Below are 22,867 nucleotides of genomic sequence, written 5' to 3' on the forward strand. Positions count from 1 at the left end.
CCGTATTTCTCTATTATTCATCTGACATTTAAAGCTTTTTTTAAAAAAAACATTTTTTCCTAAGAATATAAAGATTTAATCACAAAGGACAGGTTTGAAGAGGACTTTATTAAATCTGACAGCTGCCTTAATTGGACTGTGCACAATTAATAAAAAAAAAATGATAATTGAGCATTCAACAAAGGATTGTTCACTGATGGTATATATTTTTTTTAATTTCTGCAATTTTACAGATCTACAGTTCTGCAAATACAATGTTTGAGACATTATTCTTCCTAGTTTACACCCACAATACATGAGATTACTGCAGTTTGGAAAATGACACATTATTTTTCCTAATAGAAGAGCCACAGGAACCACTGAAATACAAAGTTTTTTTCACCTAACACTTAACATTTCCATACAAATATAGTAGAGGCTTTTTGCAGATTCACAACTGTAGGATCCAATAAAAAGGCTACTACTGAGAAAAAAGAGTGTACTTTGTTGAGATCTCTGCTGCTGCTCTACGGAGGAGCTCAGTAGATCATTACTTCCCTATTGGAAGTATTTAAACTTTCCCATCAGACATATAAAAATAGCTTGGTTTAGACACTTTCTCTGTTACAACTTTAAATATCTCCTCTATTTTTAGCAGAGTGCACTGTGTGCTTTACCTTCAGGCTCATTAATGTATCTTTTGTAACTGTCTTATGTTTATATTCCTAATGGTACATGTAAATGGCACTGAAAGTACCGTTGTTTCCTAGGGAAATTCCCTAAAATTTCTCTTAAAAGGTGGATATGATAGGAGTTTATTGGGGTTTTGTCCTCATACTTATTACCAAGGTTAGTTTCTTCTTTAAGTCTTCATAAGATACAGTCTTTTTTCCAGTTGAATCAAACTTGTCTCAGACGGTTCAGTTCCTCCCATATCAACTATACCAAACATGCTGAAGAAGTACAGTATAAATAATTATTTTAATTCTCTTGCTCTTAGATGTTAACTGGCATCCCCAAGTTCAGTGGACTGGGCCAGTAACTTGCTCAGTCTGAGCTTTCTTCTCTTTTTTTCATATGGGACACTTTGCTACTTGTTCTTGCTGAAAGAGCCATCTCCAAATGCTTCCGATTCTTTCACTTTGATTTAAGTAAGTCTTCCCATTCAACAGTGGCCTCACTAGTTTTAGGAATTGCTGGAAACATTGATTGCATTTTAGTTCGGAATTCTTTCATCTATAAAAGAGATAAAAAAATAAAAGCTGTCAGCTGTTAATAAGTAGCAAATAAAGTAGTACCATGAAACCTGGGCTTACTCCACAAAATAGGTCTGTGTGAGGTAAAGAAGAGGCAAAAAGGCCTTAAAAATTACAGCGAATTAAGACATTCCCTCTGAATATGCTGGTTCAACTAAGTGAAAAAAAGTATAGAGACCCACAACAATCCCCACTTCTAAAGCACTATGCTGGGGTGCCTAATTTGGACCAGTTGCCTGAATGATTCACTACCATTAGATGAACTATTATGTGTGTGTGTGTGTGTGTATATGTATATACACACAAATTTAATTTTTTTTTGTTTGTTTATAGGAAAATTACTTCAATAGAACATGCCCATATTTTGACTTCAGTGCCTTATTCTACACTTGCTATGGATAAAAGAGTCACCAGGTCTATTCAAGAATTTTTAAGGAAGTTTAAAGAAAAGCTCACCTGAGGTTTATCCAACAGTATGGTGACAAAACAAAATTTGTATATTAGTAGGAAGGAAAATAAGATTCACAACTACACGTAGGACCATGCTTTTCTTTCTTTGTTGGTAAATTGTCTGCTATAGAAGAGAAAGATTGCTGGTTTTATATTCGGTGTTGACATTAAAACCAATCACCAAATCTATATTTATGGCAACCATTCTATCACCAATGTTTGATTCGATTTTCCTGGCAAGCCAAAACTGAGGTTTAATTCCTTTAAAAATCACTTGTATTTGAAGATATTGTTTAGATTTAGCAGGTACCTCTCTTCCAATATTTTTACATGTAGTATATTTTTAAGGATAGACATAGAAGAATCAAATCAGTACAAATCCTGTTGCATGAAGAGCAGGATGTAGAGGGGAAGATCTGAACTACTATTTTTAGGAAACTACAGAATCTATGACATTCAAGCACAGGAGACAGGATGTGTGGTATTAAAATACAGATGCAATGACATCTTCAAGACAAAATGCTGTCTCAAGCACTATGTCCCATGGAGGGGTTCCAAGAGATCTGTATATTCTAAGCAGCCAAACAGACATCTTCTCTTATACACCAAACTTTTGTGTGTTATGGGTCATCAGTTTTTTAACAAATAGCTATGGGTGTTTTCTATCCAGGCCCTTCTGTGTATGAATAATTCTAGCAGACAACTGGTACTTGCTGGAATGCAATTATTCAAATTACAGCTGATACAAGGAAAGAAACTGTTTACAAAGAAATTTTAAAAATCTTTGCTAAGAAAATAATTAATTATGATGGAGGAAAACATTTTAGATTCCACATTTTTGAGTAAAAATGCCTAGGGACTGCTAATTAAATAAAAATACATGTTATATGAAGTAGGAGGAAAATTCAGAGCCAAATTATCCTTTTAGTTTTATCCTTTGTTCTTATGCAAAAAGTAATCCGCTCTCTGCTTTACATTTTATTTTGATCAGATAGCTGTTTTGATTGATTTCTTGGTTTGTCGCTGTTTGTTGTTGATTTTTCTTTTTCTTTTTTCTTTTCTTTCTTTTTTTTTTTAATCTTGGCACTCAACACAATAGTTACTAACCTAATATCTTTGCAACTTAGTTAAACCTAAAAAGCTTTTGTAGCTTTTTTTTTACAAAGACCCTAAACACAGTATCACAGACAATGTAGGAGAACAGCCAAAATTACATTACACAATTGCTGACAATTGAATACAAGTATTTACAGTATGAAATGCTTTAGGAACTTTGTTTTGCCCCAAACTTTTTTTCTAGTCTTCTGTAAGTAAGTTACCTGAGATCTCTGACATGTGGCAAGTATTTAACATACTTAATATTTTTTACTTCCTAGAGAGTGAACCAAGCTCTCTCATCTCACTCTAAGTATTCTCTGGGTGTTTGATAACATAGGAATAGTCAGATCCTAACCTGATCTGCCATAGCTCAGTTGGTAAAACTGGAAATAAACATTTTATACCATTTTTATGGTCATTTTATATGATCTGGTGTAATCTGTTTCTCATCCTTTTTTGTTGTTGCTTTTTTTTTTCGGCTGCTTCTAAACTCTGATTTTCAATTTATTTTTAGCCCTGCAGGACACCTCTATTACTCCACTGACAACACAAGATACCAAAGGAAAACTAAAAGCAGTTACATAAGGTCTCCAAAAAAGGATGATGGGTAGGGAAGCCGTTCAGTGAACTACAGCGCTGCCTCACTCTAACAGCTAACTCATAATTACAAATATGTCAAAGCCTAGTCCTTAAATGCACAAAGCAATCTTTTCTGGGAAATAAAACACTACAGGTTTATTCTGAAGGAAGAAAAAAAAAAAAAAAAGTATTTATTTAGAAAGCACTAAAACACTGCTAGCTACTGCAGATTTAAAAACATGCAGATTTTTTCTCTCCATTCAGAATGCTAATTTATGTTCTGCAGGTAAAAGCAACTCATTTTCTAGAAAAGCAATTTTCCTTTAACACATGGACAAAATTTGATCTGTTCAATGTCAATGTCCTTTTTTTTTTTTTTTTTTTTTTTTTTTTTTTTTTTTTTGGGTTTTAAGACCCCTTGAAAAATTTCCTCAGCCTTATCTCCGTAGATTCTAATGCTTATTTGTAAAAGCACTTTGCAGGTGATGGCACTGTCTCATTGATCACTTCCTCTCTTGCAAGCATCCGTGTCCTTTTCCATGACCCTCTTTGGCACAAAGTAGTTTTGTATTGCAGTTCACAGGTTTGACAATGTTTTACATTATTCCACAAACTTTCTTCTTTTGTGATTCCCACTCTGGACAGTGAGCCACATTAATGAAAGCCAAGCTGATCACCACTGTGCACTGTCCCTTCAGCATTACGGTTTAGGGTGTCAGCTGTTTAAGAAAGGCATTATCCACGGAGACTGGCATGGGCCTAAGCTATACATGGTGTCTTCACAGTCTATTTAACCATGGACAGATTGTTCACAAGACAAATGTCACAGCTACAACTCTTACTTAAATTACTATGCAAGTTAAATGATCCTGCACCCTACTATTTCTCTCCACAACAGTTTCTGAGTAATAGATGTAAGTAGTACTACTTATGGACTTTTAATTTCTCTCTCTTCCTCCAGTATGAAACTGCACTATAGGACTTCATTAGGGCTTTGATTTGGACTTCTAAGGTTTCTCTTCTGTTCCACTAATATCACCAGCTTTTCAGTTTCTTCCTCCATTTCCATGTTTGTGCTTGTTGCACAAACTAAATGTACTTGTAAATCCTGGCCAGTGTCCTCCCTGCACTCAGAGCTCCCCTACAGCTCACTTCCCACACTACCTAAATGCATGGGGACAACCAAAACCCAGCTTTTCTCTGACGGGTGGCACCGGTGTATGCACACATAAATAACCAGGGAAACAGCAACCCAGAGTTCCTCCCTCTTCTCTCCCAGTGACAATGTCTGTCTGCTTATGAACCCTTGTCTTACCAACTTTTAGGCTGTGACTTCTTTCAGTCAGAGACCATGAGCTGAGTATGTTGGCCTTGCCTGGCCAACCTGTACTTAACCTCATTTGGCCTTCAGAGTAACTCACAGCTTCAGAGGATCCTTGTAGTGAAGGCAAACATTTTTCACTAGTGATGAGTTAGCTATCCTGCCATGAAATGGATTTCCTGGTATCCATTCAGCCTCCTACGCTGTGGTCATATTCTTGTGAAAATGATAAATTTAGCTTTATATCCTATGAATACTGCACTTTCTTGACAAGGAAACACAGCAGTTGCAAATCCATGTCTTGCCTTGCCTTTTTTTTTCAGCAGACATCCCATTTGGAAGATCTGCTCTCCCCTCTCCGACCCAGAAATCTTCTGTATTTTCTCCAGATTCCCAAATACACATGCCACTGGTCTCAATTCAAAAAGTGTTAATTTAATTAGCAAAGCTAATACGCTATCCACTAACCACTGGAATGTTTTGAAGTAATTCACTGAAATGGCTGCCTCTTTATTATTGCCAGCCACATGGACCCTGGGGTTCTCAGTTCAACTGTAATAATGTCTCTGATTAATAGCAGAGTAAACCGAGCACTAAAAGCTGAACGTATTCCACCTCCTTCTGCTGCCTTCAGGACCACAGACCACTCTCTCAAATCCTGCTCCTGCACCTAGTGGTACACGAACGATTTGTAGCACATCTCTTGATTTAACATTCCAGCATTCGCTCTTCCTGGAGGCAACTCTCTGAAGTCAATTTCATTCCAGTGATTTTTATTTTTTTTTTATCATAGATATTGCAAAGCTTGACGCTGTTTTTTCCTGCCAAATAAATTACAGTAACTGTTCCACCTCTGACTGTCAGGCTTCTTTCTAAAAGGGTATCATCTACCTTACTGCATTAAATAATCTGTAATAGCTACAGATCACTGTTATTTTCTTATCTTAACCTAATGATCCTGCCTCAGGTGGCAAAAATATGGGGACCTAAAAGCATCTTCCATTTAATAATGTCTTTTTAATGTACATCGTTGACAGAATGTCACACAAAAATTGGGAGAGCACTATTACTGAGAGCACTTACGTGGCCGTTCATATTAAAATGAATGGAAGAGGGGCTAAAAGAGTCTATTTGAATCCTAGAATGAAAGTTTTATGAAGAAATGTTCTCTTTAATGTCTGACATTCGTAATAGGCCAACCCAGATTCTAGGAATTATTAGCTTCCTATTTTAGTACTTGTACCAGTAGGAACTGCTTACATTAGCTTCCAAGTGAAATGGGATTAGATGCCCTGAACTGGAGTATCGGCTGGATACGGTGTGTCCGTGCCACATGTCCTCATCAGCCACCTTCCACCTCGCAAGACATGAAGCTGAGACAGGTTGCCCCGGGTTTAAGGGCATCAGCGAGGATTGTTCTGGCCACCATTTTCCAAATCTTAAAAATGATTGCTGTCACCCTTGTTATCAAACACTTACCAAAGCCTGCATGCAGAAATAGCAAGTTATTTGCAGAAAACAGTGAGCACCAAGCCCTTACAGCACTCCAAGTGCAGGACCGACAGCCTGCCAGCTGCAGGCGATTCCCCGACTGCCAAGGTAAAACGGAGCACTCGGTGCAGGGCAAGCATAGGAAACAGTGCTCTGGTCCATATTGTTAGGTCTTACACTTCACTGGCAAAGGCAATCCCAGTGTTCTGACTATTCAGAACAAAAAAAAAAAAAAAAAAAAAAGCACTTCATTTTCTGGAGAAGCTCTCCTTAGCTTCAGAGATATATGCCTACTTTAAATTTCTGTACATTTCCCAGTTGATTTTTCTGAAGTGGAAGGCCAAGAGCTAGTGTTTTTGTAGTATATGATATCTCAAACAGGATGATGTTAGTGTTTCATTCTCAAGCCCATTCCCATTGATTCCAGCGATGCTGTGCCAGGCTTCAAAATAAAAATAATGGTACAAAGTTTGGGCTATACTGCAAAAGGCTTTCACGCCATGCAGAAAAATGGAGTGAAAAATTTTTGAAATCACTGAGGAACTTGCCGTTTATTTCTGTAAAATCTTACTTTCTAATCTGGGTGCCTGAAAAGAACATCCACATGATTAGTCTATTATTGCGTATTACTCATTGCTCCTTAGTCACCCGGGGCAATTTGAAAAATTAATGTAATCTAAAATTTAAGATAGTTAAATATCTAAATGTATAAAGCATGTTGGTTAATGGACCCGAAGCATCAGGATGAGCGTCCCCACTGTATACGCTCTTGTGTGCTGTAATTTGGATTTCTGAATTAAATGAAAAACATGAATTGCATGCAAGTAGGTAGTTCCTGAAAAAAGTAACCTGAGTAATTTTTTTCCTCTGTATGTCCAGGAATTCACAGCACGCATCAGCCACAAGTGAGATTCATGGCTGAGAAAAGAGCCAGCACAAAACTAAAGCCCTGTTCTTAAGCAATAATGCCTGGAACAGTGCTGAACTGCACACAAGCGACCCATCATGTTGCACAAAGATGGGGACGACGGGGTACCTTCAGTCCAGCACAGCAGCTTGGCTCCTAGACCACAGAAGCATATGGTGAGCAGGCACTGCCATCCTGCCACACTTCATGAAGCACAAGACCCCATGGTACTGAGATGTAGCATGAGGAATTCACACCAGTCAGATAAACTTTTATTCAGACTTTAGTTATACGCATGTAGTTTGCATTACATGCAGCCAAGAAGCGCGCTGATCCACCTGCACACTTCCAGAGGCCTGGAGCTGCTCCACGGAGGCAATTTCAGACCAAAGTCTGAACGCTGCCGTATTCTGTCTGCCTTCCTAACAGGTTGTTGGCAGCTGACAGCCACAAGTCTCTTCCAAGACACAGTAAAATAATTCCTCAAGAAAGCTACTGCTACAGCCTTCCTGTGTTCTTGAAATACTTCCTTACAGCTGTCCCTACTGATAATGCAGATGTAGCGGCTTTCCAGGAAGAAAATGATGGTCTTATTCCTTGAATAAGCATTCTGCTCTACCAAGTACACAGTGAAGTTCACAGGTTCCTTGTTTTTTTCTTTTTACTTCTTCTGCAAAAAGCTAGCAGTACATATGTGTGGAGGCAAGTCTTCTCCTCCCCAAACTAATTAGGCAATACAAGCAGTACAGAAAAACTGTGTATAAACAGGAGGAGGAAGTGCTAACTTGTACTAGTACTCCATCTTCTTTCTAAAATCTGGAATTCAAGTATTGAGGAAGTAAAACAATGTCAAAAAAAAAGGGCAAATTTGAATTATTTTGAGTTCCGTGATCATGAAATAGGAAAGAAAAGATTTTATTGTGCAATCAAACATAAGCACGATAAGGACTAGAAAAGTCATGAATAGGCGGGGATTAAATATAAGGAAAATTAAAAACTAATAGTAAAAAACATCTAGAATGACTCTATGATGATTCTAGGAGATGTAATGCTTTTATGGCAACATTTCTTTTATATATTTTATACTTTATTTTTATATATATATATATTTTATATTATATAGCTGCATATGCTATTTATGAAATAGCATAAAAATGTAAGCCTCTGCAATATGTCTATAGTTGGTTGAGATCTGTAGGTAGTAGTACTGTTTATGGATGCTAAACCCAGTAATTCGTGAAGACAATTTCTCCATGTTCTCATTTCATTTCTGAAAATCATCCACCCTTAAACCCAATATTCTTTTGTATTTATATTGTACCTATGAATATAGTCCCACAAAATTATATCAAGTATCTCCCAAAATAGCCGAGGGGATGCTAATATTGTTATACTTAAAATGGTGATTTAGAGGCTAGGTTTCCTCTAGAGAAAAGCAGCCCGCCTAGGAATTGTCCCTACCAGAAAACCATGGCAGGCATATATTCTCCGTATCATTTCTAATTGTTTTAGATGTCTCTACACAGCTGTGCGATTGTGTTAGGCTGTTAATATTTTAAAAGTTAAGATCAATGAAAAAGAGGATATTTCATTAGGAGTCACCATAAAAATGATAAACTAATATTTTGTAACTATATTAGTCACAAATTACTAGGCAATTCTTCTCAGTATTTTCCCAGCTTTCCATAGAACAGATATATAAGCAACAAGACACGATCTCTCAAACCTACAGATGAATCATCCCAACCCTTTTTCCTATGGGAGAACAAATGCTTTTATTTCTGAGGAAATAAAACCTAATTTACTGAGGGCATGGAGAGCAAAAGGGCTCTTAAAGCACATTCTGTCTCATTTGTTAATTGTTGAATGCCTCAGTGTGCAAGTGCTGAAGCATTGTTCTGCTTCAAAGAAAAAAAAAAAGGCTTGTAATTGCTGGTATGTAAAAAACATAATAATACCAACAGGCATTCAGAGGTATGTTTTAGTAGTTGTCAAGTATTCTGTAGCTGTAAGTATTTAATTAAAAAGAAAACCCTGCTTATTTAAAATAAAGGTTCAGAAGTTAACTGTAACTTCTAGAAAACTGTGAAACATTTTTCCAAGTTATTTGGTACTGCTGATAAACGGCGGCCATATTGTAAGGAAAGTGGAATTCAGCTTAATGTGATTATCACCATCAGTTATCCCTCTAAAATAAGCAGACCGAATGCAATATATGGATAAATGTAAACAATGTATTCATGACAGTCAGCTACAGGGGAATCAGACTATGTAAACCCTCTAAAGTCAGAGGTTGAGGAGTAAGAAAAAAGCACTTGGGGACAGAGGGATGAGTCAAAAAGGTCTTTTTCAAAAAATGAGGAATCATTTATTTTACAAAAGTAGTCCCTTCCCGTTTCACTCACCAGATAAAGCAAGGGAACACCATGGTGTGCATCCTGCTTGTACAGACTTCTAACATGTCACGTTTCTGCCTTTAAAAAGACATGTTTAAGCAGCAGGGAAGGCAGGGGACAGACCAGATAAATCACTCAAACTGTATTTGCTCGAGCAAGTCTGCTCTGCATTAGACTTTTAATTCAGATTTTACAGTTTTATTATAACTTTAGCTTAATTAAAGTGTTTAATGTGAAGTAATATTACAGAAACAAAACAATAGATTTTGGGCCTCATTCAGAGACGTGTTTTTTTTTTTTCCTCCAAGTTTCCAGGACTATTCTGTGACCACCAATTTTACCAAGTTTTTTAACAGTGTACTCACAGACACGGTTTGCATTGCTGCACTCTGTGCCTTCATGGATGGAGATAAGATCAGAACTGTTTAAACACCACAATGTTCAGACAATTTATCATTAGAAAATGATTTATAAAAGAGTCTGTGCCACTTCCTTTTTGATCAGTTACTTCTCACCTCTGGTAACCCTATGGTTTTAGATACTGAAAGGTTTTATTTCAGCACAAGTAACTACACAAGCCTACTGTAATAATACATGACGACCTGAGACCTAAGACCAGTCTGTCCCTGAAAGAGACGGTGCTACCCAAGGGACATGGGACATACCCATGCCATGGGACAAGGCTAGAGTCAGTCCAGATTTTAAAAATCCCCTAGATATGGTTGTAGGTGTCCCCAGACCCAAACTGCTTCACTGACCTGTTTGATGTTGTTTGATGACACTTACTAATACAGAGCTGCTAGGCCCTGAGGTAGTCGAAGGTGGACCTACTTGAAAGTATTTTCCTAAGAAATTGTGGGAAGCGAGTTAAAAAAGTCATTCTAAGTGTTAATGACAGCTAGATAATTTCTGCACGGGGTACAATGTAAAAATAGATAACCATAAGCTCCTACGTCCTGAAAATGAAGATTTCTCTTTCACGTTAATGAAAAACAAAATTTAAACCATTTTCAGCCCAAGTCCTCACTGACCCATCACTTCTCAGTTTAGGGATAACAGTTCCCAGGAATTTACGAGGGTTTATTACTTACCAGGATATTCTAAGATTTCAACAGTGATAACTGCAGTCAGGGGATATTAACAGCCCATCCTGAGACAGCATAAAATCTTTTATATCCCTTTCCGAGATATAAAGATCAGTGGCTCGCTGTCATTCCTGGGTTTTCATGCTAGCATAAAATCAGTAGGCTGTACAGCTACGGGGAACCACCCTTAACAATAAAGCCACTTAAGAGCTGGAAGTAGGCATCGTCACAGCACTGTTTTAAGAACCAATAAACCACAAAGATTAAATAAAAACTTAGTATCACCAACGCTGGAGCATCATCCTAGTGTCCAGAACAGATCTCAGCAGTGACTGCTCTGTGCTGGCTTCTCCAGCAAAAGCAGGCTGAGTCAGGAGGCGTAAGGACAAAGCACTTTCACGACACTGCAGTTCCAGTTTCCTTCCACAACACGAACTGCTGAGTACTCGCAACGCTGCTCCAGAACCACAGACGCAGATTAATTACAGCAATTATAACTTATCAAGGAAATATCGTGCCGGTTTGTTCTTGTCGTTCCATCTCTGACTTTGTAAGTGATGACAAGATAATTTAAACAGTCACAAAGCTTACAGTCATACGTATCTTTATCAATCACCCTGTCCCGTTGATAATTGATGCTCACAGGGACCACGTCCCTGAATGTTAAAAATCACAGTATTTTGGCAGTGATACAAAATGAAAAGCGCTCTTCTGGGCTCTAACCAGGGGCAAATGCATTTGCCACTGCAGTCATACTTGTTTAAGAAAACAGGCCATTATAAGGCAATTAAAAACACTCGTTCAATAAGCGTGAAAAATAAAACTGGCTTATTCCTAGACATTGAACGTGCTGATGTTCTCTCCTGCCGCCAGCAGATGTAGCTGCAGTGCAAGTGAGACAAACTATACACATATATACCCAAGTCCCCTGGCCCCTGTGTGCAGCGGAGCCTATAGCCACTGCCCTCCTGCACACCAACCCCTATGGGGACCCTGCTTTGCCCAGGAGGGCATAACAGGCAGGCACTTGACAGATAGGAATCATAATATTATAATACAGACTTTTTTTAGTTTCTTTAAAAAAAAAAAAAAAAAGGAAAAAGAAATTGTACCAGCCTCATTGCTGGTTTTAGTTTTGTCTTTCCAGGTGAGTGGAAGATGCTTACCACTTATCCTATGGGCACAAATATGATCAAAATGGATGAATGGCAAGCACACTGATTACAAGTGATGGACACCAGTTAAGTGGCCCACCACTACAAACCAGTGCATGGCTAAAGTGATTCAAAGCACGCAGCACATCATTTGCTGAACTTCTCCAACTTCACTGCCCAGCTCTGCTTCTCCTTGAAAGTCCGAGCAAGCTCTGGTGTGCATGAACTTCAGCAGTTTATGTGGATGATCAGTCAGGGGGAAAACTGCTCAATAGTGTCAATGGCCAGAGAGCTATTGCTTTGAGATCTCCAACCCATCACACCTGATTTTCCACTGTGGCTTCTTGTGCTTTACTCCCTGAGATGGTATTAGGCATCAAACCACAGAGCAGCTCAGTTTTAGTTGACTCAGAACTCCCCTCCAAACTGTACGTGAAAGTCAGTCCTTTTTTCACTGAGATCCCACCCAGACACTCACAAGGACAGTGCTGACAATGAATTTGAGAACACGCTGGAGCTAATGCATTTTTATGTGTGACAGACGCAGCTTCTTTTTTGCTAAATGAAACATCTGTGGTGTTTACAATTAGAACTTTATTATGCTTAACAACTTAATATTTAAACACCATATGAGCTGTCATAATATTGTTACTAATATTACCAGTAGCTCTTAAACAAATGAAGTTGGTGCCCAGCTGAGAGAGGATAGCAGCAGGGCCAGATCGCTAATTAGCAGGTCCCAAAGGCAGCTGGTTGCTGTTAAAGGCAGTAAGGTGAAGGGGCAGGGCAGCAAGCTCTTCTTCTCTTTGTCCAGCTGCCAAAAGTTTAGTTATTAAGATCTCACAGGTTCCTGGCATCAAAATGAATCAAGCTTTCCCTGCGGTCATGTATAATACAGTGCTTTCAGAGGTTAAAGTTTGCTTTGAAGTCACAGATTTAAAATCTATGTACATCATCCTTCAATTGAAATTATAATTTCAGTTTCTACAGGTCTATGGTACTTTGGAACCTGCAACCATTACTGTGCAACTGAACTCACAGCATTCAATTACACTGAAGACATAAGATGTTTTTATTCAGGTAAGCCTGTAAGAGCCTCTTTTCAAAGTGGTGAACTGAAATTAAAATTTGAAATGTGGAGCTTAGTGTAAAATCAGGAATGGCTTCTGAGGTCTGAAAATACATAAAGAAACTTTATTTTGCTAAGTGATAACTCCAGTAAATAGTTCATACAAATTAAACTTGATTTATTTGGGGAATTATCTAATAACTATTAGATACAATGAATGCATTTAATATGGGTCCTTAAAAGTTAGTATTGTAACTGACCAGTCACTAGTATATTATCTCTGTTTATGTGACAGCAATGAAGAATTTTCAAATGTATTGTGTTACCCCATGAAATATCTTTTATGAGTCAATATTTGCTCTGATTGTTATGTTAAAATAGTACACAAAAAGTGTCAACGACAATCAAAAATGACTTGTTCTTTACAGTTAAGAACATTTCTAGAATCTCTTCTCTTTGGTCAGAGTATTTCATTTTTAACACTTTTGATTTTGCACCTTTAGCTACTTTAAACATTTATGTTTGATTTTAACAGACATAAGGTAAAACAGGATAAAGAAACGCATGACAGTCAATTTACAAATGCCGATTTTTGTTTTTTAGTACTATCAAACTAGTTTCTTTCCTGCAGCTGGCATTTAAAAGTCTATAATGAAAGCAATAGATATGTCAGTAGAAAGCAGGGACACAGCTGTTCAAAATCATGGGTGGCCAAAGGGTCTTGACAGAAATCTGCTTCCTTCAGTGTCTGCAGTTCTAACTGTGCCATGTTGTAAAATGTGAGCAGCCTACAACAGAAACCACTACCAACACGCATTTTCAGCAGCTTTTTAAGAGTTACTCCTATTTCCTTTCAACACTAATATAACGCAGAATAAAATAAGGAATGACTTTTTGACTGGGAGCGTTCAACTAGTTGCTAAAAGGCTGTGCCCTGTGCTGCGTGCTTAATACCCAAGAACCGCTGCTGTCAGGAAGCTCCCTGTCAGACTGTGACATGTCCTGGGACTTGGCCATCTCAAGTTTATGCCATTGTTTCCTGTCATACAGTCTAAAGGAAAGTGGTCTCACGAGAAAAGCAAGCAACTGTGGGTCCAGGTCAGCATTTCTCAAAGACAATAAAAATTAAGCTTACTGACCAACAGTAAATGGAAACTGCTGACTAGAGTCATATTTTGCTATCCTTTGGCAGGGCCAGAAATACTCTAGCAGAATGAATCCTCTTGGACGATGATATACTGACAGTAAATTGAGTGGACTGTTGTAGGTCAGCATGCAGAGAGCATAAATTGGTATTCCCACTCTTGTTACCCCTTTTCTGCTATTCCACCATAGCCTGACAAGGGCTTGAGTATAAACAAAATGCTGCATCCTGTGTCCTGCTATGCTTTGTTGTGTTTTGCCTGCATTTAATGGCTCTTAGTGAGATTCAACATTGGAGACCAGGGAAGATGTGATTGTATGCTGGGACCCAAATGGTAACCCGCAGGATGCATTGGCAGAGTGGACAAGAAGTGAGAACTTGAATAAAGCTATTAATGAGCATCAGGATGAAGTAATATCTTGCTTCTTTTAGTGTCTGGAGAGCATGAAATGCTTTGCTGAATATAGAATTAATTTGTCACAGAAAGTAGAGGAAGTCTATTCATTCCTACCCCTTAAAAGGATGTAGACAGCTCTGCCAAACAGCTGCAGGGGAACTCTTCAGTCATGGGCTCGTTACTAGGGGCAAACCAAAATGCTTACATGAACTCTAGTGTTCACACTCAACGCTGTGAAACACTGGAACATAAGCACTTGGCTAAAGATAGCCTTGGCCCCTTGAGACATACAGATGCTTCCCGAGTTTCTTTGCCTTGACATGGCATGTGGTGGAATAGTGCTCTGTTACATGTCTTCTGCCCCTTTGCCCCTTACAGAAACCCACTAGAAAGAAAGCTGTCTTCCTCTCAGCTTTTATGTCCCTCATGTCCTGATGCAGAAAATGGACCTTGAACAAATAAACAGGCAGCTCTAAAGATAGGATTTGGGGGTAGCCTTCAATTCTGTAAGCAAAGGATACAGAAAGCTTACTGCTACTATTTTAGTCTCTGCAGTAGAACACTGACTCTTTTCTGAAGAATCTGAAACATCTGTGTAAATAAACATAAACAGGACAAAACTGTTCTTCCCCCCAGGTTGTCTCTTCCCACAACATCCCACTTGGGAAGATGCAAGAATGACTTTCCAGACTGCAGAGCCCTCAGGTTAGTCACTCTACATCTGGGGAATGAAGGAGTACTGCCAGGCTGTAGTATAGAGATGACACTCCAAGATGACTGATTCAAGGAAAAATATGGTATTTGAGAGGATCATGCTTGCTACTCACACTGTGAACACCCAGCGCCTTCCAGATGGCAAAACTTAGCAATCCAACTCCGCACCAGGCATAGAGTGAGCCCCATCCTAGGGCTCGTAAGGCCAATGATGAACCACTCTCTGGTAATGCAGCTGTGGCAGTAATACCCTAGGAGCAAAAACAGTGATCAAGACAAATTGAATGATAGTTGATTTAAAAAAACAAACAAACAAAAAAAAAAATACTAAAATGTTTAACTTAGTGCTCTATAATATTTCCTGTCCTGCCAGCTGTAGTAGTGTGGCCACAGAAGCTCTTGTTATGGATGCTGGCAGGCCCAAACAGACACAAAGTAGGTGTATAAGCTGCTTCCTCACCAGGAACAGCTTTCATGGCTACCAGTAGCACCTGGGGATAATTTTTATTACCCAGAAACATCGAAATGAAGTGTTTCAAGAGCACAAGAATCTGGCAGGTATCCCACCACTCAAAATACAAAACTGGCTCAGGATCAGAACCCCGAAGTGGATCAAAAGCCCTTATGCTACAAACATCAGAACATAATCATTTTACAAAACTGATTTTGGTACTTTTTACTGGGGGAGGAGAGGAGGAGTATGAGCAGGTCAAGGCCTTCAGTCTATTATGTTTTTACCTGCACTCCTAAAGTAGCGAATGAGAAAACTGGATGAACCTATGTAGCTTTCAGTTTGAGGCAGAATATAACTGTGACTGAAGGACTGATTTTTGAGAGGCGGAATTCTGAAGGAGGTCTAGAAACTGTTTAGGAATTTTTTTGAAAAGAATAAGCAGCAACGTTAAACCCCATCCCCTGCGGAGTTCACTAAGTGGTAACAAAGATAATGCTATTCAGTGTTCATACTTCCATTTTTCTCAGAAATAAGAGTGGGTGTTCTTATGATTCTGCTCCTTGAGAGTCTTCCATGAGATGTGTCCTGAAAACAAAAACACTTGGGGATGTCATCTCAGGCCAAGAAGAAAGGAGCCTCAACCACAACTGAGTCCCAACCACGATTAAACCTTTTCAGTTGCAGCACATCAGGGCACAGTGCAGCTATGAAGTGCACAAACGTGTGCTGGCTTACATCAATCAATTCACACCACGTGTTTGCTGCTAGCCAGCCGTTCTCGGATCACACTGCCCACTTCTCTCTACTTATCTGCTGCAGGAGAGCTTCAGTCTGTGTAGGCTGTAACAGCAGTAGGATGTAATCCTCTCACTCCTAGTGGTAAATGTCAGTAAAAGGGTTTGTGTTTTTTTCCCCCTCAGAAGGATCACTGTTCAATTCTTCACATAGAAACATAGATTTAAGAAGGTAACAACTAAAGACTGGCATCTGTGGTCCTCACACAACTGAATAGTCCTACTTACGTACTGGGTATTAAATAAAAAAATAAAATAAAATAAAAAATATTGCTCAGAGGTAAATTAATGAGAGTACAGGCATACAAATATAATCAGTAAAGAGTTCTTTCACTTGTAGTCTAAAATGTGCAAGTGACTAAAAATTAACTTGTGGGAAGATTTCAAACTAAAAGAGGGGCAATTTAGACCATATGTTAGGAGGAAATCCTTCACTGTGAAGGCGGTGAGGCCCTGGCACAGGCTGCCCAGAGAGGCTGTGGCTGCCCCATCCCTGGAGGTGCTCAAGGCCAGGCTGGACGGGGCTTTGGGCAGCCTGGTCTGGGGGGAGGTGTCTGGAACTGGGTGGGCTTTAAGGTCCCTTCCGACCTGAGCCATTCTATGAAAGATCTGACGTGTTAGAGGAAAATTATTTTAAAGAACTGCACTTCTCTGTTTATCACAAAAGGTAGGAAAAAATCTTCTGCATTCTCTGTTAAGACTTTTTTTTAATTGCTCTTTCTTCTTTGATAAAGTTCAGCACATGAACAATGCTTATCAGTGTGGTATTTGATCAATGAAGAAGCATCAATTTTTTTTTTTCCTCTTGGCTTTGTATTTATCAAAATGTTGAAGTGATCCTAAGATAGTGCTCAGTACTAACGCTTGTCCTTTGGATTTAGTTCTAGCCAGTTACCAAGGACAAATACACACTTGCAAAGGGCATGAGCAAAATCTGTCTTGATCCTTATTTATTCTGATTTGGACATCCCCAAAGTGGAAGCTGGTAACGAAACACTGCTCTGTAAGCATGTGTGTATACATACACATATGAGCATGGACACCAACTTGGGAGATCTCTAGTTACACCATTAAACCACGTCCTATTATTTCCTTACCACAGCTAATGAACTTTCTTAACTTCTTTGGTAGAGATTGTGTTGAGTAGATCTAAAAATGCTGATGATTATTTCTGATGTTTTCCTGCCTCAAGAGTCTAAACATACACAACATGTAGAAGAACTTCTCCCACTTGGAAGATGGAAAAAGAATGGACAAAAATAACCTCTACACAGAATCTTTAAATAGAAGTCATTATCTGTGAAAATTGCTGGCAAAAAAAACTCGAATGCTATTTAAATGCTTGATTGTCCCAGAAAAAAATAAGTGCTATGTAGAAACAGTTGACTTGGTTTTACTGACAGCAGTCAAACCGTGTTTGGTCAAAAGCTTGATTCTTCGGTGTTATTAAATATAAAGATCTCTGTAAACACCACAATTTGTCATATGATTATCAGATACTGTGTTCGAAGCATCGAGAATCCTGATTAATGAACTGCTAAAAATAAGATGACAAGAGTAAACTAGTATGATATCACGGGAGAAAAAGGCATCACCAACAAAAAGAACATTTTTATTCATAAACCTGTTATTCTATGTACAGATTTTTTCCCCGGTATAGGAGCAGTAATGAAGAGAAAACAAAGGATAACTCTTTGATTCAAAAAATCAGCTATTAACCAATGCCAAAATATATGCTCCACACTGTATTTTTTTTTTTCTGGGAAATACGAGCAGGAAATGGGAGAAAAAGAAATGACTTTTTTTTTTTTTTTCCAGACCCAGGCCTCAATCCTGTAAACGTTCTCTTGTGTATATGAATGTATCTGAAAGGAAGCAGTGCTTAAAATAAATGAATGTTAAGTTCAACTGCTTTGGTTGACTGTTCAGGGTGTTCACTGCTTTATATGACCTAACCCACTGTAAAATTAAACACCTGACTAAATGCTGGTAAAATTGGATGCTTCTCATAGCGAAGCTGCTGCATATGACCATTTAATTTTAACACACACATCCCCAAACAATTGAAATTTCAATTCTTAATTGAAAGCCTCTGCAGTCATTCACAAAACAGGATTATGTAGCCTCATTTCAAAGTAAATATGGGGCTCTGGTTCTACAAATTCTTATGGTGCTTAGTTAAGTCCACTGCCATGAAGGAGGTACAATAAGTTCAATTTCAGCCTTATCTCTTGCTGGTAACATCAATGCCATTCTGCAAGACTAGGGTCTCATACTGTTGCTTTCTCAAAATATGAAAGCAATCATGATGCTGTGATGCTACAACTCCTCTATTAAATTGCTATTTTTGCTCCCATCAAACTATTTAAATTGGTCCCAGACCATGTCACATTTGCTTGTTTCTACTCTGACTTGTATGCTGTGGTTTCACTGGCACAAAAGGTAGCGCAAACCAGCAAAGATGTTGAAAGAATGGGTCTTTTATTTCTTTCCAGCATTAATTCTGGGATGGTTGGGTTACTTCTTTGAACAGCACTGCTGGCTTATGTTTGCCTGACGTACCTGCCAAGCTATGGCCTCATCTTAAATGGAATAAAATACTGTTTAGACATTAAGCATCTAATAAGGATGCGATCATCTTTAGGTATTCATAGGTACACTTCTATTCTTATGCATAATGTGTTATTAAATATAATAGGAAATTACCTGCAGTAAGTCTACATTTAAGTAAGAATGCTACCGCAAAACTTTACCTCTTTGGTAACAAAACTTCAGAGAGCCTCTACAGACGTTCTCTAAGTCTAGTCTTCCCTTTTGAAATTGCTCACCTACAAGTACCTTGACAAAACGCCTTCTTTCTACACTTTGCAGTATTAAAGTTAAGGAACCCAGGAATCATATTTTTTTCCTAGCAAATTGCTAAAATTCATTTGCGCAGATAGTAACAGATACTGGTTTTCAGTAAAAGTTTAAATGGTATGTATCGTATGGAGCCACTTCCAGCAAATGTATTTTAGGATGTCAATGTAATGTCACTCTTGATTAAATCACAGTGCTAACAGGACAGGTCTGACAGCCAAGAATATACAGTATCTGGAAAAATGCTGTGTCCAAGATAAAGGACTTTAAAAAAGAAGTTAAAAAAGAGAACTTCTTTATTGTAATACATTCTTATAACCCATGGAACAACCTCTCACAGTGTTTTATTTTTTTCATATTATGTATTCCACATCTTACAGGCTTTCTGCCTCTCCATCCCACTGTTACTCCATAGTTTCCTCTCTTCCCAATTCATGATAGCACCACAGGACTGCATGATAAGTTGGATCGCTGAGGCTCATGACTGAAGGATGTTCACATCACAGGATAAAAATAGATCATTGATTACATTGCATTGTATAGCAGTAGTATGATTAAAGCTAACAGTGTAAGCTTAATGTTGTTTTATTTCAACTAATCTCAAGCACTAAAGTATTTAGCAGCACCAACTCTGAATTGATTTTTTAAACTATTACTACTCCTAATGACTTAATTTAAGGTCTAGTGCTCTTACCATCAACTTTGGACAGCCAAGTTCTACATGTATCAACATTTTTATAAGCAATTTTTTGCATTTTTTTCTGTGTATCACAACTGGAAAATAGTTTAAAAGGAACAAACCTTACTGAACCAGTTTGGATTCTTCTTTTTTGTCATGGCAAGTGTGGTGCCAAAACCTGCTATCATTCCTGCTGTTGCGACAGTACCCAGAAAAATTCCACCTGCCGAGAAAAGTTTAAGAAATAAAAATTAAGATTTTGTTTTCTAGGGTGAAAAATAGTAAAAACCTGTTTTGAAAATAACTGAAAAATGAGAATGTCAGCATGTGCTGAAGGGAAAGGATGTTGTCCAAATTATTTACATTAACTCAGTACAGCAAGTAGGACAATTATTTTTGAAATAGAGCACTTTGACAACGAATAGCAAGTGTTTATTTGTGAAGCACAGAATGCAGAAGTCTTTTGCATCCCAGAATGCCTTTTCACAGTACTTCCAAATGTCCACTGCTCCCTCAGCAGCCTCTCTCACTCCAGAGCCAGGTTACTAAAATCACCTTGCTCTATCACTGTGCCTTGCCCTTCTCCAGAGGAAGATGTATGCAATTCTTCTGCTGCATCATTCGATACTTCGAAGAGACATCTGAGAAATCCGTGAGTACCTCAGAAAACCATTCTGTAAGCAACACTTCTCTGGTTTTGTCCGTTTTCTGTTCTAATGCTCTATTTCAAAATAATAATAATAAAAAGGCATGAGTTTTCCCAAGACACAGAGCACCCCTCACTTTCAGTTCTTCAGTGTTTCCAAAGTTACATGGGTCCATTGGTCCCTCTGCTTCTTGCATCAGAAAGGCATGTGTAGCCACAGCCAGATCGCTTTTAAGAGAAAGATGCACCAGATTGGGTGCACTGTACAAAAGCATCTGGTTCATACTGAAATCCCCTCTTTAGGGGACTACATGTTCTTATTTTGTGACCACTGACACCCAGCCTGTGCTGGGTAAAAAAAAAATAAACAGCAGTCAGGTTTAAAAATCAAATGGCCTGAATAGAAAGCAAGAAGCAAAACATTCTTATGCTAGGGCCCAGTTTTCAAAAATTAATTAGGCTGTTACTGTTGATGAGGAAGTTTGCTGTAATCATGTCACTGAAGCACGTGAGGTACCTCAGGCAGTGTCAGCATACGGGACGCCCGCTGCCTTTTACACTTCAGGGTCTACTAACCAGCAACCTGGTTGTGATTTTTTTTTCCCTGATTTCGGAAACAACCACGGGTTTTTATCAGCTCCTGCCCTCAGCAGAGGCGGACCTCCACGCGTGCCTGGGGCCGGGGCCTCCCCTCAGCGCCCCCGGGGGCAGCGGGCGCGGGTCCCCAGCCCCGGCGGAGCCGGAGCGGCAGCGGGGGCGCCCCGGGGGGCTCTGATCCTCGGCCGGGGCCAGCCCGGGCCGGGGCCATCGCGGGCCGGCTCCTCCTCGCTACCGATCCCCGCACCTTTGATGAGGAAGACCTCGTCCTGGGCGGCCGCAGTGCTCCCGGCTCCCCGGGGCAGGGCCGGTCCCAGCCCTGCGTCCAGCGGAGCCGCCGCGGCGCCCTGCGGGGCGTCCCCCATGGCCCGGCAGGAGGCGGCGGCGGTGGCTAACCCGGAAGGGAAGGAGGAGGGCAGGGACAGGCAGCCGCCCTTCCTCCTCCTTCTCCTCCTCCTCTTCCTCCTCCAGCCTCTGAACACCAGCCTTTTCTGGCAAGGAGGCGGCCGAGCGCAGTCCCCCCCCGGGTGTTCCCTCCCCGGCTTCCCTCAGCGCACCTCCCCGTGAGCCTCTGGAGTTTGTACCCGAGCGGCTCACTGCGGGGGATTGGGTTGCTAGGCGAAAAATGGAGTATTTTGGGAAACTTCCTGGTCGCAGGGCTTGTGAAAGCCAACCCGGAGCCTTTCCTGGCAGGGCGTGTGCTGCGCCGGCTGCACGGCGTTTGGGCATGAAGGAGCAGCTGGGAGAGAAACACGAGCTCTCTCTCTGTATATACATATATAATAATAAAAATAATATTTGTATTGTATCTTAAAGCTGAAGTGTATACGGTCATATAAAGTATTTAGATGTCATTAGTATGCATAACACTAAAACAACAGCATACATACATTTTGAGTGTAAATTGTGCCCAGATCACTCAGATACCTGCAAGGAGAATCATTGAACTGTTGGGATAATAACCTCTTTTTTTGTCCTTGATGGTAAAGTCCTGGATTGTCTTTTCAAGATAGTTTCTTTGAGTTCACATCAATCAACACATCACTTTCTTTCAAATCTCCAGGACAAGGGAGAAAGATGAGAAAAGGAATAATGGTGTTATTTAATCTTGGTTTGAACAATGCCAGGAATCTATCTTTAAGAGAGTCAGATAAGATCTGTCTCTATTAATCATTCACAAAGACTTAAAAGTAGGGCATAAAACCCATGAAACCCACTCTGTCTTGCTGAGTAACTTAAAATTCCTAGTGTTGTAAAATAAATTGTCTTGCTTTAAAAAAAAAAAAAACATTCAGCAGAATTGTGTCCACCTAGTTTGCAATATTAATCTTTTCTTGTTCTCCTTTGAAATATAATTTACACAGAAGCCTTGCGTTTTCTCTTCTTATTCCTTCTCAGTCACTGTTACAGTACACAAGTGAACAGACTGTAGCTACTCAGAATTAACCCATTGTCTTTTCTGAAATTCAGTTATCTTTCTCTAAAAACAGACATTTTTCTGAAAGACTGATTTTTATGATTCTAGTATCAAATATTAAAATCTTCCTAAAACGAGGGCATGAAAATATATATGCAAATAAGGTTATATAGGTGATGGTAGGATTGAAAAATGCATTACTTTTTACTAATTTAATTTGACTACAAGTCTGAATTTAGACAACATCAGTAAATGATAATTGCAAGGTTCAGGCACTGTGTGCATGTTTAATATTTGTTAAAGTTTGCAATGGCCAGGATGCCAAGTTTCACAGCAAAGCAATGGTGGATGGTAGACTTCCTTCTGTGGTCCTCTTTTATT

At 39.2% G+C, this 22,867-nt stretch overlaps 1 protein-coding gene and 1 long non-coding RNA gene across 4 annotated transcripts in view; one reads left to right on the plus strand and one right to left on the minus strand.

Moving 5' to 3' along the window:
• Window positions 1-15,402, plus strand: part of LOC311435135 — a 58,546-nt gene extending 43,144 nt beyond the window's left edge. Inside the window, exons 2-3 of the long non-coding RNA XR_014691953.1 lie at window positions 12,698-12,796; window positions 14,963-15,402. This is a non-coding gene — a long non-coding RNA (uncharacterized lncRNA). The remainder of the gene's footprint in view (window positions 1-12,697; window positions 12,797-14,962) is intronic.
• TMEM242 (transmembrane protein 242) lies at window positions 90-21,481 on the minus strand. 3 transcript variants are annotated; one of them, XM_084515800.1, is made up of 4 exons: window positions 21,317-21,475; window positions 19,949-20,049; window positions 15,154-15,291; window positions 90-1,215 (listed from the first exon to the last, which is right to left on the minus strand). In XM_084515800.1, the coding sequence occupies exons 1-4, from the start codon at window positions 21,432-21,434 to the stop codon at window positions 1,117-1,119; spliced, it is 456 nt and encodes a 151-aa protein (XP_084371926.1). In that variant the 5' UTR covers window positions 21,435-21,475; the 3' UTR covers window positions 90-1,116. The 3 variants fall into 3 exon arrangements, with proteins under 3 accessions (XP_084371926.1, XP_084371925.1, XP_084371924.1); XM_084515799.1 differs by lacking the exon at window positions 90-1,215 and adding an exon at window positions 1,248-1,809 and having other exon boundaries at window positions 21,317-21,480; XM_084515798.1 differs by lacking the exon at window positions 90-1,215 and adding an exon at window positions 11,790-12,530 and having other exon boundaries at window positions 21,317-21,481.
• Window positions 21,482-22,867: the final 1,386 nt, after the last annotated feature.

This window comes from Aythya ferina, assembly GCF_964211825.1.
Source record: "Aythya ferina genome assembly, chromosome: 3".
NCBI classification, from domain to species: domain Eukaryota; kingdom Metazoa; phylum Chordata; class Aves; order Anseriformes; family Anatidae; genus Aythya; species Aythya ferina.

What these genes read in the sequence shown, in the direction of transcription:
- TMEM242 (XM_084515798.1), bottom strand. Translation starts at nt 21,434, where the DNA reads ATGGGGGACGCCCCGCAGGGCGCCGCGGCGGCTCCGCTGGACGCAGGG. An exon ending in CGAGGTCTTCCTCATCAAAG is followed by an intron (nt 20,050 to 21,316) that starts GTGCGGGGATCG and finishes TTTTCTCGGCAG; the next exon opens with GTGGAATTTTTCTGGGTACT. An exon ending in AGGCGCTGGGTGTTCACAGT is followed by an intron (nt 12,531 to 15,153) that starts GTGAGTAGCAAG and finishes AACTTTTGGCAG; the next exon opens with CTGGACAAAGAGAAGAAGAG.